Source organism: Chiloscyllium plagiosum, unplaced genomic scaffold (genome assembly GCF_037043375.1).
Source record: "Chiloscyllium plagiosum isolate Xiang-an unplaced genomic scaffold, Cpla_swu_hap1 HiC_scaffold_40, whole genome shotgun sequence".
NCBI lineage: Eukaryota > Metazoa > Chordata > Chondrichthyes > Orectolobiformes > Hemiscylliidae > Chiloscyllium > Chiloscyllium plagiosum.
The window spans coordinates 1793946-1807951 of record NW_028270178.1 but is presented as its reverse complement, the minus strand read 5'-3'; the positions used below and the strand labels follow the sequence as shown (position 1 = coordinate 1807951).

Sequence of the window (14006 nt, the reverse complement as noted above, 5' to 3'; positions counted from 1 at the left end):
TCACTGTCCGGGGTCGGGGTCACTGTCTGGGGTCGGGGTCACTGTCCGGGGTCGGGGTCACGCTGGGGTCACCCTCCCTGGGGAAGGGGTCACGTGGCTGTGACCGTTAGGTTCTCGGCGGCGCGAGCGGCGCGTCACGTGTCCCTCGGGGAGGCTCCTGATTGGCGGATCGGGCGGTGGGCGGGGACTGTGCCTGGAGGATGCCGGGAGGTCTCTCTGAGGTCCGCACTTTCCTCAGGATCCGCGAGATCGAGGATCCACCCGCGCGATGGCGGCGGGAACCGCGCTCATCCTGAACCACCTCCTCCTCCTGCTGCTGCTCTGCATCGGTAGGAGGGGAAAGGGGGGGGGGGTCAGAGTGAGGGGGGAGGGGTCAGAGTGAGGGGGGAGGGGGTAGGGGTCAGAGTGAGGGGGGAGGGGGTCAGAGTGAGGGGGGAGGGGGTCAGAGTGAGGGGGGAGGGGGTCAGAGTGAGGGGGGAGGGGTCAGAGTGAGGGGGGAGGGGGTAGGGGTCAGAGTGAGGGGGGAGGGGGTCAGAGTGAGGGGGGAGGGGGTCAGAGTGAGGGGGGAGGGGGTCAGAGTGAGGGGGGAGGGGTCAGAGTGAGGGGGGAGGGGGTAGGGGTCAGAGTGAGGGGGGAGGGGGTAGGGGTCAGAGTGAGGGGGGAGGGGGTCAGAGTGAGGGGGGAGGGGGTCAGAGTGAGGGGGGAGGGGGTCAGAGTGAGGGGGGAGGGGGTCAGAGTGAGGGGGGAGGGGGTCAGAGTGAGGGGGGAGGGGGTCAGAGTGAGGGGGGAGGGGGTCAGAGTGAGGGGGGAGGGGTCAGAGTGAGGGGGGAGGAGGTCAGAGTGAGGGGGGAGGGGGTAGGGGTCAGAGTGAGGGGGGAGGGGGTAGGGGTCAGAGTGAGGGGGGAGGGGGTCAGAGTGAGGGGGGAGGGGGTCAGAGTGAGGGGGGAGGGGGTAGGGGTCAGAGTGAGGGGGGAGGGGGTCAGAGTGAGGGGGGAGGGGGTCAGAGTGAGGGGGGAGGGGGTAGGGGTCAGAGTGAGGGGGGAGGGGGTCAGAGTGAGGGGGGAGGGGGTCAGAGTGAGGGGGGAGGGGGTAGGGGTCAGAGTGAGGGGGGAGGGGGTAGGGGTCAGAGTGAGGGGGGAGGGGGTCAGAGTGAGGGGGGAGGGGGTCAGAGTGAGGGGGGAGGGGGTCAGAGTGAGGGGGGAGGGGTCAGAGTGAGGGGGGAGGGGTCAGAGTGAGGGGGGAGGGGTCAGAGTGAGGGGGGAGGGGTCAGAGTGAGGGGGGAGGGGTCAGAGTGAGGGGGGAGGGGGTCAGAGTGAGGGGGGGGTCAGAGTGAGGGGGGAGGGGTCAGAGTGAGGGGGGAGGGGGTCAGAGTGAGGGGGGGGGGTCAGAGTGAGGGGGGGGGGTCAGAGTGAGGGGGGGGTCAGAGTGAGGGGGGAGGGGTCAGAGTGAGGGGAAAGGGGGGGGTCAGAGTGAGGGGGGAGGGGGTCAGAGTGAGGGGAAAGGGGGGGGTCAGAGTGAGGGGGGAGGGGTCAGAGTGAGGGGGGAGGGGTCAGATGGAGGGGGGAGGGGGTCAGAGTGAGGGGGGAGGGGTCAGAGTGAGGGGGGGGGGTCAGAGTGAGGGGGGGGGGGTCAGAGTGAGGGGGGGGGTCAGAGTGAGGGGGGAGGGGTCAGAGTGAGGGGGGAGGGGGTCAGAGTGAGGGGGGGGGGTCAGAGTGAGGGGGGGGGGTCAGAGTGAGGGGGGGGTCAGAGTGAGGGGGGAGGGGTCAGAGTGAGGGGGGAGGGGTCAGAGTGAGGGGAAAGGGGGGGGGTCAGAGTGAGGGGGGAGGGGGTCAGAGTGAGGGGAAAGGGGGGGGTCAGAGTGAGGGGGGAGGGGTCAGAGTGAGGGGGGAGGGGTCAGATGGAGGGGGGAGGGGGTCAGAGTGAGGGGGGAGGGGTCAGAGTGAGGGGGGGGGGTCAGAGTGAGGGGGGGGGGTCAGAGTGAGGGGGGGGTCAGAGTGAGGGGGGGGGGGTCAGAGTGAGGGGGGGGGTCAGAGTGAGGGGGGAGGGGTCAGATTGAGGGAGAGGGGGTCAGAGTGAGGGGAGAGGGGGTCAGAGTGAGGGGGGAGGGGGTCAGAGTGAGGGGGGGGGTCAGAGTGAGGGGGGGGGGCAGAGTGAGGGGGGGGGGTCAGAGTGAGGGGGGGGGGGTCAGAGTGAGGGGGGGGGTCAGAGTGAGGGGGGGGGTCAGAGTGAAGGGGGAGGGGTCAGAGTGAGGGGGGAGGGGTCAGATTGAGGGGGGAGGGGGGAGGGGGTCAGAGTGAGGGGGGAGGGGTCAGGGGGAGGGGTCAGAGTGAGGGGGGGGGTCAGAGTGAGGGGGGGGGGTCAGAGTGAGGGGGGGGGGTCAGAGTGAGGGGGGGGGGTCAGAGTGAGGGGGGGGGGTCAGAGTGAGGGGGGGGGTCAGAGTGAGGGGGGGGGGGTCAGAGTGAGGGGGGGGGGGTCAGAGTGAGGGGGGGGGGGTCAGAGTGAGGGGGGGGGGGTCAGAGTGAGGGGGGAGGGGGTCAGAGTGAGGGGGGAGGGGTCAGAGTGAGGGGGGAGGGGGTCAGAGTGAGGGGGGAGGTGTCAGAGTGAGGGGGGAGGGGGTCAGAGTGAGGGGGGAGGGGGTCAGAGTGAGGGGGGAGGGGGTCAGAGTGAGGGGGGAGGGGGTCAGAGTGAGGGGGGAGGGGTCAGAGTGAGGGGGGAGGGGTCAGAGTGAGGGGGGAGGGGGTCAGAGTGAGGGGTGAGGGGTCAGAGTGAGGGGAGAGGGGTCAGAGTGAGGGGAGAGGGGTCAGAGTGAGGGGGACGGGTCAGAGTGAGGGGGGAGGGGTCAGAGTGAGGGGAAAGGGGGGGTCAGAGTGAGGGGAAAGGGGGGGTCAGAGTGAGGGGGAGGGGTCAGAGTGAGGGGGGAGGGGGAGGTCAGAGTGAGGGGGGAGGGGGAGGTCAGAGTGAGGGGGGAGGGGGGAGGGGGGGGTCAGAGTGAGGGGGGAGGGGGTCAGAGTTAGGGGGGAGGGGTCAGAGTGAGGGGGGAGGGGTCAGGGTGAGGGGGGAGGGCTCAGAGTGAGGGGGGAGGGGTCAGGGTGAGGGGGGAGGGGTCAGGGTGAGGGGTGAGGGGGTCAGGGTGAGGGGGTCAGGGTGAGGGGGGAGGGGGTCAGAGTGAGGGGGGGGGGTCAGAGTGAGGGGGGAGGGGTCAGAGTGAGGGGGGAGGGGTCAGAGTGAGGGGGGAGGGGTCAGGGTGAGGGGGGAGGGGGTCAGGGTGAGGGGGGAGGGGGTCAGGGTGAGGGGGGAGGGGGTCAGAGTTAGGGGGGAGGGGGTCAGGGTGAGGGGGGAGGGGGTCAGGGTGAGGGGGGAGGGGGTCAGGGTGAGGGGGGAGGGGTGAGGGGGGAGGGGGTCAGAGTGAGGGGGGGGTCAGAGTGAGGGGGGAGGGGTCAGGGTGAGGGGGGAGGGGTCAGGGTGAGGGGGGAGGGGGTCAGGGTGAGGGGGGAGGGGGTCAGGGTGAGGGGGGAGGTGTCAGGGTGAGGGGGGAGGGGGTCAGGGTGAGGGGGGAGGGGTCAGGGTGAGGGGGGAGGGGGTCAGGGTGAGGGGGGAGGGGTCAGGGTGAGGGGGGAGGGGTCAGGGTGAGGGGGGAGGGGGTCAGGGTGAGGGGGGAGGGGGTCAGAGTGAGGGGGGGGGTCAGAGTGAGGGTGGAGGGGTCAGAGTGAGGGGGGAGGGGGTCAGGGTGAGGGGGGAGGGGGTCAGAGTGAGGGGGGAGGGGGTCAGAGTGAGGGGGGAGGGGGTCAGAGTGAGGGGGGAGGGGTCAGAGTGAGGGGGGAGGGGGTCAGGGTGAGGGGGGAGGGGTCAGGGTGAGGGGGGAGGGGTCAGGGTGAGGGGGGAGGGGTCAGGGTGAGGGGGGAGGGGTCAGAGTGAGGGGGGAGGGGTCAGAGTGAGGGGGGAGGGGTCAGAGTGAGGGGGGAGGGGTCAGAGTGAGGGGGGAGGGGTCAGAGTGAGGGGGGAGGGGTCAGAGTGAGGGGGGAGGGGGTCAGAGTGAGGGGGGAGGGGTCAGAGTGAGGGGGGAGGGGTCAGGGGGAGGGGGGAGGGGTCAGAGTGAGGGGAGAGGGGTCAGAGTGAGGGGAGAGGGGTCAGAGTGAGGGGGGAGGGGTCAGAGTGAGGGGAAACGGGGGAGGGGTCAGGGGGAGGGGGGAGGGGTCAGAGTGAGGGGGGAGGGGTCAGAGTGAGGGGGGAGGGGTCAGAGTGAGGGGGGAGGGGGTCAGAGTGAGGGGGGAGGGGTCAGAGTGAGGGGGGAGGGGTCAGGGGGAGGGGGGAGGGGTCAGGGGGAGGGGAGAGGGGTCAGAGTGAGGGGGGAGGGGTCAGAGTGAGGGGAAACGGGGGAGGGGTCAGGGGGAGGGGGGAGGGGTCAGAGTGAGGGGGGAGGGGTCAGAGTGAGGGGAAAGGGAGGGGTCAGAGTGAGGGGGGAGGGGTCAGAGTGAGGGGGGAGGGGTCAGAGTGAGGGGGGAGGGGGTCAGAGTGAGGGGGGAGGGGTCAGAGTGAGGGGAGAGGGGTCAGAGTGAGGGGAGAGGGGTAAGAGTGAGGGGAGAGGGGTCAGAGTGAGGGGGACGGGTCAGAGTGAGGGGGGAGGGGTCAGAGTGAGGGGAAAGGGGGGGTCAGAGTGAGGGGAAAGGGGGGGTCAGAGTGAGGGGAAAGGGGGGGTCAGAGTGAGGGGAAAGGGGGGGTCAGAGTGAGGGGGAGGGGTCAGAGTGAGGGGAGAGGGGTCAGAGTGAGGGGGGAGGGGTCAGAGTGAGGGGGGAGGGGGGGTCAGAGTGAGGGGGGAGGGGGAGGTCAGAGTGAGGGGGGAGGGGGAGGTCAGAGTGAGGGGGGAGGGGGAGGTCAGAGTGAGGTGGGAGGGGGAGGTCAGAGTGAGGGGGGAGGGGGGAGGGGGGGGTCAGAGTGAGGGGAAAGGGGGTCAGAGTTAGGGGGGAGGGGTCAGGGTGAGGGGGGAGGGGTCAGGGTGAGGGGGGAGGGGGTCAGGGTGAGGGGGGAGGGGGTCAGGGTGAGGGGGGAGGGGTGAGGGGGTCAGGGGGTCAGAGTGAGGGGGGGTCAGAGTGAGGGGGAGGGGTCAGAGTGAGGGGGGAGGGGTCAGAGTGAGGGGGGAGGGGTCAGAGTGAGGGGGGAGGGGTCAGGGTGAGGGGGGAGGGGGTCAGGGTGAGGGGGGAGGGGGTCAGAGTGAGGGGGGAGGGGTCAGAGTGAGGGGGGAGGGGTCAGGGTGAGGGGGGAGGGGTCAGAGTGAGGGGGGAGGGGTCAGGGTGAGGGGGGAGGGGTCAGGGTGAGGGGGGAGGGGTCAGGGTGAGGGGGGAGGGGGTCAGAGTGAGGGGGGGGTCAGAGTGAGGGGGGGGGTCAGAGTGAGGGGGAGGGGTCAGAGTGAGGGGGGAGGGGTCAGGGTGAGGGGGGAGGGGGTCAGGGTGAGGGGGGAGGGGGTCAGGGGGAGGGGTCAGAGTGAGGGGGAGGGGTCAGGGTGAGGGGGGAGGGGGTCAGGGTGAAGGGTGAGGGGTGAGGGGGGAGGGGGTCAGAGTGAGGGGGGAGGGGTCAGGGTGAGGGGGAGGGGTCAGGGTGAGGGGGAGGGGGTCAGGGTGAGGGGGGAGGGGGTCAGGGTGAGGGGGGAGGGGGTCAGAGTGAGGGGGGAGGGGGTCAGAGTGAGGGGGGAGGGGTCAGGGTGAGGGGGGAGGGGGTCAGGGTGAGGGGGGAGGGGTCAGGGTGAGGGGGGAGGGGGTCAGGGTGAGGGGGGAGGGGTCAGGGTGAGGGGGGAGGGGGTCAGAGTGAGGGGGGAGGGGCTCAGAGTGAGGGGGGAGGGGGTCAGAGTGAGGGGGGGGGTCAGAGTGAGGGGGAGGGGTCAGAGTGAGGGGGAGGGGTCAGAGTGAGGGGGGAGGGGGTCAGGGTGAGGGGGGAGGGGTCAGAGTGAGGGGGGAGGGGTCAGAGTGAGGGGGAGGGGTCAGAGTGAGGGGGGAGGGGGTCAGGGTGAGGGGGGAGGGGTCAGAGTGAGGGGGGAGGGGGTCAGAGTGAGGGGGGAGGGGTCAGAGTGAGGGGAAACGGGGGAGGGGTCAGGGGGAGGGGGAGGGGTCAGGGGGAGGGGGAGGGGTCAGGGGGAGGGGAGAGGGGTCAGGGGGAGGGGAGAGGGGTCAGAGTGAGGGGGGAGGGGTCAGAGTGAGGGGGGAGGGGTCAGAGTGAGGGGGGAGGGGTCAGAGTGAGGGGGAGGGGTCAGAGTGAGGGGGGAGGGGTCAGAGTGAGGGGGGAGGGGTCAGAGTGAGGGGGGAGGGGTCAGGGTGAGGGGGGAGGGGTCAGAGTGAGGGGGAGGGGTCAGAGTGAGGGGAAAGGGGGGGTCAGAGTGAGGGGGGAGGGGTCAGAGTGAGGGGGGAGGGGTCAGAGTGAGGGGGGAGGGGGTCAGAGTGAGGGGGGAGGGGTCAGAGTGAGGGGAAAGGGGGGAGGGGTCAGGGTGAGGGGAAAGGGGGGGTCAGAGTGAGGGGGGAGGGGTCAGAGTGAGGGGGAGGGGTCAGAGTGAGGGGGGAGGGCTCAGAGTGAGGGGGGAGGGGCTCAGAGTGAGGGGGGAGGGGGTCAGAGTGAGGGGAAAGGGGGGAGGGGTCAGGGTGAGGGGGGTAGGGGTCAGAGTGAGGGGGGAGGGGGTCAGAGTGAGGGGGGAGGGGGTCAGAGTGAGGGGGGAGGGGGGTCAGAGTGAGGGGGGAGGGGTCAGAGTGAGGGGGGAGGGGGTCAGAGTGAGGGGGGAGGGGGTCAGAGTGAGGGGGGGGGTCAGAGTGAGGGGGGAGGGTTCAGAGTGAGGGGGGAGGGGGTCAGAGTGAGGGGGGAGGGGGTCAGAGTGAGGGGGGAGGGGTCACTGTGTGGGGGTGGGGCCACTGTGTGGGGGAGGGGTCAGTGTGTGGGGGAGGGGTCAGTGTGAGGGGGAGGGGGAGGGGGTCAGAGTGAGGGGGGAGGGGGAGGGGCCACTGTGTGGGGGAGGGGCCACTGTGTGGGGGAGGGGTAACTGTGTGGGGGCGGGGTCACTGTGTGGGGGCAGGGTCACAGTGAGGGGGCGGGGTCACAGTGAGGGGGCGGGGTCACAGTAAGCGGGAGGAGTCAGAGTGAGGGGGGAGGGGTCAGAGTGAGGAGGGAGGGGTCAGAGTGAGGGGGAGGGGTCAGAGTGAGGGGGGAGGGGTCAGAGTGAGGGGGGAGGGGTCAGAGTGAGGGGAGAGGGGGTCAGAGTGAGGGGAGAGGGGGTCAGAGTGAGGGGGGAGGGGGTCAGAGTGAGGGGGGAGGGGGTCAGAGGGAGGGGGGAGGGGAGGGGGTCAGAGTGAGGGGTGAGGGGGAGGGGGTCAGAGTGAGGGGGGAGGGGGAGGGGGTCAGTGAGGGGGAGGGGTCAGAGTGAGGGGGGAGGGCCCACTGTGTGGGGGAGGGGCCACTGTGTGGGGGAGGGGCCACTGTGTGGGGGCAGGGTCACAGTGAGGGGGCGGGGTCACAGTGAGGGAGCGGTCAGAGTGAGGGGGAGGGGTCAGAGTGAGGGGGGAGGGGTCAGAGTGAGGGGGGAGGGGTCAGAGTGAGGGGGGAGGGGTCAGAGTGAGGGGAGAGGGGGTCAGAGTGAGGGGAGAGGGGGTCAGAGTGAGGGGGGAGGGGGTCAGAGTGAGGGGGGAGGGGTCAGAGTGAGGGGGGCGGGGTCACTGTGTGGGGGAGGGGCCACTGTGTGGGGGAGGGGTCAGTGTGAGGGGGAGGGGGAGGGGGTCAGAGTGAGGGGCGAGGGGGTCAGGGTGAGGGGGAGGGGGTCAGAGTGAGGGGTGAGGGGGAGGGGGTCAGAGTGAGGGGGGAGGGGGAGGGGGTCAGAGTGAGGGGGGAGTGGGAGGGGCCAGAGTGTGGGGGGAGGGGTCAGAGTGAGGGGGAGGGGTCAGAGTGAGGGGGGAGGGGGTCAGAGTGAGGGGGGAGGGGGTCAGAGTGAGGGCAAGGGGGTCAGAGTGAGGGGGGAGGGGTCAGAGTGAGGGGGGAGGGGTCAGAGTGAGGGGGGAGGGGGTCAGAGTGAGGGGGGAGGGGGTCAGAGTGAGGGGGGAGGGGGAGGGGGTCAGAGTGAGGGGGGAGTGGGAGGGGTCAGAGTGTGGGGGAGGGGTCAGAGTGAGGGGGGAGGGGGTCAGAGTGAGGGCAAGGGGGTCAGAGTGAGGGGGGAGGGGTCAGAGTGAGGGGGGAGGGGTCAGAGTGAGGGGGGAGGGGGTCAGAGTGAGGGGGGAGGGGGTCAGAGTGAGGGGGGAGGGGGTCAGAGTGAGGGGGGAGGGGTCAGAGTGAGGGGGAAGGGGTCAGAGTGAGGGGGAAGGGATCAGAGTGAGGGGGAGGGGTCAAAGTGATGGGGGAGGGGTCAGAGTGAGGGGGGAGGGGGTCAGAGTGAGGGGGGAGGGGGTCAGAGTGAGGGGGGAGGGGTCAGAGTGAGGGGGGAGGGGTCAGAGTGAGGGGGGAGGGGGTCAGAGTGAGGGGGGAGGGGTCAGAGTGAGGGGGGAGGGATCAGAGTGAGGGGGGAGGGGGTCAGAGTGAGGGGGGGGTCAGAGTGAGGGGGGAGGGGGTCAGAGTGAGGGGGGAGGGGGTCAGAGTGAGGGGGGAGGGGGTCAGAGTGAGGGGGGTGGGGCCACTGTGTGGGGGTGGGGCCACTGTGTGGGGGAGGGGTCAGTGTGTGGGGGAGGGGGAGGGGGTCAGAGTGAGGGGGGAGGGGGAGGGGGTCAGAGTGAGGGGGGAGAGGGAGGGGGTCAGAGTGAGGGGGAGGGGGAGGGGTCAGAGTGAGGGGGGAGGGGCCACTGTGTGGGGGAGGGGCCACTGTGTGGGGGAGTGGCCACTGTGTGGGGGAGGGGTCAGTGTGTGGGGGCAGGGGTCAGAGTGAAGGGGAGGGGTCAGAGTGAGGGCAAGGGGGTCAGAGTGAGGGCGAGGGGGTCAGAGTGAGGGGGGAGGGGTCAGAGTGAGGAGGGAGGGGTCAGAGTGAGGGGGGAGGGGTCAGAGTGAGGGGGGAGGGGAGGTCAGAGTGAGGGGGGAGGGGAGGTCAGAGTGAGGGGGGAGGGGAGGTCAGAGTGAGGGGGGAGGGGAGGTCAGAGTGAGGGGGGAGGGTGGTCAGAGTGAGGGGGAGGGGGGGTCAGAGTGAGGGGGAGGGGGGGTCAGGGGGAGGGGGGGTCAGAGTGAGGGGGGAGGGGGGGTCAGAGTGAGGGGGGAGGGGGGGTCAGGGGGAGGGGGGGTCAGAGTGAGGGGGGGGTCAGAGTGAGGGGGGAGGGGGGTCAGAGTGAGGGGGGAGGGGGGGTCAGAGAGGGGGGAGGGGAGGTCAGAGTGAGGGGGGAGGGGGGTTCAGAGGGAGGGGGGGTCAGGGGGAGGGGGGGTCAGAGTGAGGGGGGAGGGGGGGTCAGAGTGAGGGGGGAGGGGGGGTCAGGGGGAGGGGGGGTCAGAGTGAGGGGGGTCAGAGTGAGGGGGGGGTCAGAGTGAGGGGGGAGGGGGGGTCAGAGAGGGGGGAGGGGAGGTCAGAGTGAGGGGGGAGGGGGGTTCAGAGGGAGGGGGGGTCAGAGTGAGGGGGGAGGAGGGGTCAGAGTGAGGGGGGAGGGGGGTCAGAGTGAGGGGGAGGGGGTGTCAGGGGGAGGGGGGGTCAGAGTGAGTGGGGAGGGATCAGAGTGAGGGGGGAGGGGTCAGAGTGAGGGGGAGGGGTCAGAGTGAGGGGAGGGGGAGGGGTCAGAGTGAGGGGAAAGGGGGGGTCAGAGTGAGGGGGGAGGGGTCAGAGTGAGGGGGGAGGGGGAGGGGGTCAGAGTGAGGGGGGAGGGGGAGGGGGTCAGAGTGAGGGGGGAGGGGGAGGGGGTCAGAGTGAGGGGGAGGGGTCAGAGTGAGGGGGGAGGGGCCACTGTGTGGGGGAGGGGTCACTGTGTGGGGGCAGGGTCACAGTGAGGGGGCGGGGTCACAGTGAGGGGGCGGGGTCAAAGTAAGGGGGAGGAGTCAGAGTGAGGGGGGAGGGGTCAGAGTGAGGAGGGAGGGGTCAGAGTGAGGGGGAGGGGTCAGAGTGAGGGGGAGGGGTCAGAGTGAGGGGGGAGGGGGTCAGAGTGAGGGGGGAGGGGGTCAGAGTGAGGGGAGAGGGGGTCAGAGTGAGGGGGGAGGGGGTCAGAGTGAGGGGGGAGGGGCCACTGTGTGGGGGAGGGGTCAGTGTGAGGGGGAGGGGGAGGGGGTCAGAGTGAGGGGGGAGGGGGAGGGGGTCAGAGTGAGGGGTGAGGGGGAGGGGGTCAGAGTGAGGGGGGAGGGGGAGGGGGTCAGTGAGGGGGGAGGGGGAGGGGTCAGAGTGAGGGGGGAGGGGCCACTGTGTGGGGGAGGGGCCACTGTGTGGGGGAGGGGCCAGTGTGTGGGGGCAGGGTCACAGTGAGGGGGCGGGGTCACAGTGAGGGGGCGGGGTCACAGTGAGGGGGCGGGGTCACAGTAAGGGGGAGGAGTCAGAGTGAGGAGGGAGCGGTCAGAGTGAGGGGGAGGGGTCAGAGTGAGGGGGAGGGGGAGGGGGTCAGAGTGAGGGGGAGGGGGTCAGAGTGAGGGGTGAGGGGGAGGGGGTCAGAGTGAGGGGGGAGGGGGAGGGGGAGGGCGTCAGAGTGAGGGGTGAGGGGGAGGGGGTCAGAGTGAGGGGGGAGGGGGAGGGGGTCAGAGTGAGGGGGGAGTGGGAGGGGTCAGAGTGAGGGGGGAGGGGTCAGAGTGAGGGGGAGGGGTCAGAGTGAGGGGGAGGGGTCAAAGTGATGGGGCAGGGGGTCAGAGTGAGGGGGGAGGGGGTCAGAGTGAGGGGGGAGGGGTCAGAGTGAGGGGGGAGGGGTCAGAGTGAGGGGGGAGGGGGTCAGAGTGAGGGGGGAGGGGGTCAGAGTGAGGGGGAGGGGTCAGAGTGAGGGGAGAGGGGGTCAGAGTGAGGGGAGAGGGGGTCAGAGTGAGGGGAGAGGGGGTCAGAGTGAGGGGGGAGGGGGTCAGAGTGAGGGGGGAGGGGGTCAGAGTGAGGGGGGCGGGGTCACTGTGTGGGGGAGGGGCCACTGTGTGGGGGAGGGGTCAGTGTGAGGGGGGAGGGGGAGGGGGTCAGAGTGAGGGGGGAGGGGGAGGGGGTCAGAGTGAGGGGGGAGGGGGAGGGGGTCAGTGAGGGGGGAGGGGGAGGGGTCAGTGAGGGGGGAGGGGTCAGAGTGAGGGGGAGGGGTCAGAGTGAGGGGGAGGGGGTCAGTGAGGGGGGAGGGGTCAGAGTGAGGGGGGAGGGGTCAGAGTGAGGGGGGGAGGGGTCAGAGTGAGGGGGGGAGGGGTCAGAGTGAGGGGGGAGAGGTCAGGTCAGAGTGAGGGGGGAGGGGAGGTCAGAGTGAGGGGGGAGGGGAGGTCAGAGTGAGGGGGGAGGGGAGGTCAGAGTGAGGGGGGAGGGGAGGTCAGAGTGAGGGGGGAGGGGAGGTCAGAGTGAGGGGGGAGGGTGGTCAGAGTGAGGGGGAGGGGGGGTCAGAGTGAGGGGGGAGGGGGGGTCAGAGTGAGGGGGAGGGGGGGTCAGGGGGAGGGGGGGTCAGAGTGAGGGGGGAGGGGGGGTCAGGGGGAGGGGGGGTCAGAGTGAGGGGGGTCAGAGTGAGGGGGGGTCAGAGTGAGGGGGGAGGGGGGGTCAGAGTGAGGGGGGAGGGGGGGTCAGAGAGGGGGGAGAGGGGGTCAGAGTGAGGGGGGAGGGGAGGTCAGAGTGAGGAGGGAGGGGGGGTCAGAGGGAGGGGGGGTCAGAGTGAGGGGGGAGGAGGGGTCAGAGTGAGGGGGGAGGGGGGTCAGAGTGAGGGGGAGGGGGTGTCAGGGGGAGGGGGGGTCAGAGTGAGGGGGAGGGGTCAGGGTGAGGGGGGAGGGGGGGTCAGAGTGAGGGGGGAGGGGGGTCAGAGTGAGGGGGGAGGGGGGTCAGAGTGAGGGGGAGGGGGGGTCAGAGTGAGGGGGGAGGGGTCAGAGTGAGGGTGGAGGGGGGGTCAGAGTGAGGGGGAGGGGGGGTCAGAGTGAGGGGGAGGGGTCAGGGTGAGGGGGGAGGGGGGGTCAGAGTGAGGGGGGAGGGGTCACAGTGAGGGGGCGGGGTCACAGTGAGGGGGCGGGGTCACAGTGAGGGGGCGGGGTCACAGTAAGGGGGAGGAGTCAGAGTGAGGAGGGAGCGGTCAGAGTGAGGGGGAGGGGTCAGTGTGAGGGGGAGGGGGAGGGGGTCAGAGTGAGGGGGAGGGGGTCAGAGTGAGGGGTGAGGGGGAGGGGGTCAGAGTGAGGGGGGAGGGGGAGGGGGAGGGCGTCAGAGTGAGGGGTGAGGGGGAGGGGGTCAGAGTGAGGGGGGAGGGGGAGGGGGTCAGAGTGAGGGGGGAGTGGGAGGGGTCAGAGTGAGGGGGGAGGGGTCAGAGTGAGGGGGAGGGGTCAGAGTGAGGGGGAGGGGTCAAAGTGATGGGGGAGGGGGTCAGAGTGAGGGGGGAGGGGGTCAGAGTGAGGGGGGAGGGGGTCAGAGTGAGGGGGGAGGGGTCAGAGTGAGGGGGGAGGGGGTCAGAGTGAGGGGGAGGGGTCAGAGTGAGGGGGAGGGGTCAGAGTGAGGGGAGAGGGGGTCAGAGTGAGGGGAGAGGGGATCAGAGTGAGGGGAGAGGGGGTCAGAGTGAGGGGAGAGGGGGTCAGAGTGAGGGGGGAGGGGGTCAGAGTGAGGGGGGAGGGGTCAGAGTGAGGGGGGCGGGGTCACTGTGTGGGGGAGGGGCCACTGTGTGGGGGAGGGGTCAGTGTGAGGGGGAGGGGGAGGGGGTCAGAGTGAGGGGGGAGGGGGAGGGGGTCAGAGTGAGGGGGGAGTGGGAGGGGGTCAGTGAGGGGGGAGGGGTCAGAGTGAGGGGGGAGGGGTCAGAGTGAGGGGGAGGGGTCAGAGTGAGGGGGAGGGGGTCAGAGTGAGGGCGAGGGGGTCAGAGTGAGGGGGGAGGGGTCAGAGTGAGGGGGGAGGGGTCAGAGTGAGGGGGGAGGGGTCAGAGTGATGGGGGAGGGGTCAGAGTGAGGGGGGAGGGGTCAGAGTGAGGGGGGAGGGGAGGTCAGAGTGAGGGGGGAGGGGAGGTCAGAGTGAGGGGGGAGGGGAGGTCAGAGTGAGGGGGGAGGGGAGGTCAGAGTGAGGGGGGAGGGGAGGTCAGAGTGAGGGGGGAGGGTGGTCAGAGTGAGGGGGGAGGGGGGGTCAGAGGGAGGGGGGGTCAGGGGGAGGGGGGGTCAGAGTGAGGGGGGAGGGGTCAGAGTGAGGGGGGAGGGGTCAGAGTGAGGGGGGAGGGGAGGTCAGAGTGAGGGGGGAGGGGAGGTCAGAGTGAGGGGGGAGGGGAGGTCAGAGTGAGGGGGGAGGGGAGGTCAGAGTGAGGGGGGAGGGGAGGTCAGAGTGAGGGGGGAGGGTGGTCAGAGTGAGGGGGAGGGGGGGTCAGAGTGAGGGGGGAGGGGGGGTCAGAGTGAGGGGGAGGGGGGGTCAGGGGGAGGGGGGGTCAGAGTGAGGGGGGAGGGGGGGTCAGAGTGAGGGGGGAGGGGGGGTCAGGGGGAGGGGGGGTCAGAGTGAGGGGGGTCAGAGTGAGGGGGGAGGGGGGGTCAGAGTGAGGGGGGAGGGGGGGTCAGAGAGGGGGGAGAGGGGGTCAGAGTGAGGGGGGAGGGGAGGTCAGAGTGAGGGGGGAGGGGGGGTCAGAGTGAGGGGGGAGGAGGGGTCAGAGTGAGGGGGGAGGGGGGTCAGAGTGAGGGGGAGGGGGTGTCAGGGGGAGGGGGTGTCAGGGGGAGGGGGGGTCAGAGTGAGGGGAGGGGTCAGGGTGAGGGGGGAGGGGGGGTCAGGGTGAGGGGGGAGGGGGGTCAGAGTGAGGGGGAGGGGGGGTCAGAGTGAGGGGGGAGGGGTCAGAGTGAGGGTGGAGGGGGGGTCAGAGTGAGGGGGAGGGGGGGTCAGAGTGAGGGGGAGGGGTCAGGGTGAGGGGGGAGGGGGGGTCAGAGTGAGGGGGGAGGGGTCACTGTGTGGGGGTGGGGCCACTGTGAGGGGGAGGGGGTCAGTGTGAGGG

General features: G+C 71.0%; 1 protein-coding gene across 3 annotated transcripts in view; it reads left to right on the top strand.

The window, feature by feature from the left end:
• The first annotated feature begins 209 nt into the window (after nucleotides 1-209).
• Nucleotides 210-14006, top strand: part of LOC148138279 (uncharacterized) — a 53632-nt gene continuing 39835 nt past the window's right edge. For all 3 annotated transcript variants that reach the window (XM_087981583.1, XM_087981581.1, XM_087981582.1), the window contains exon 1: nucleotides 210-329. In XM_087981583.1, the coding sequence (XP_087837709.1) occupies nucleotides 269-329 (61 nt within the window). In that variant the 5' untranslated portion in view covers nucleotides 210-268. The remainder of the gene's footprint in view (nucleotides 330-14006) is intronic.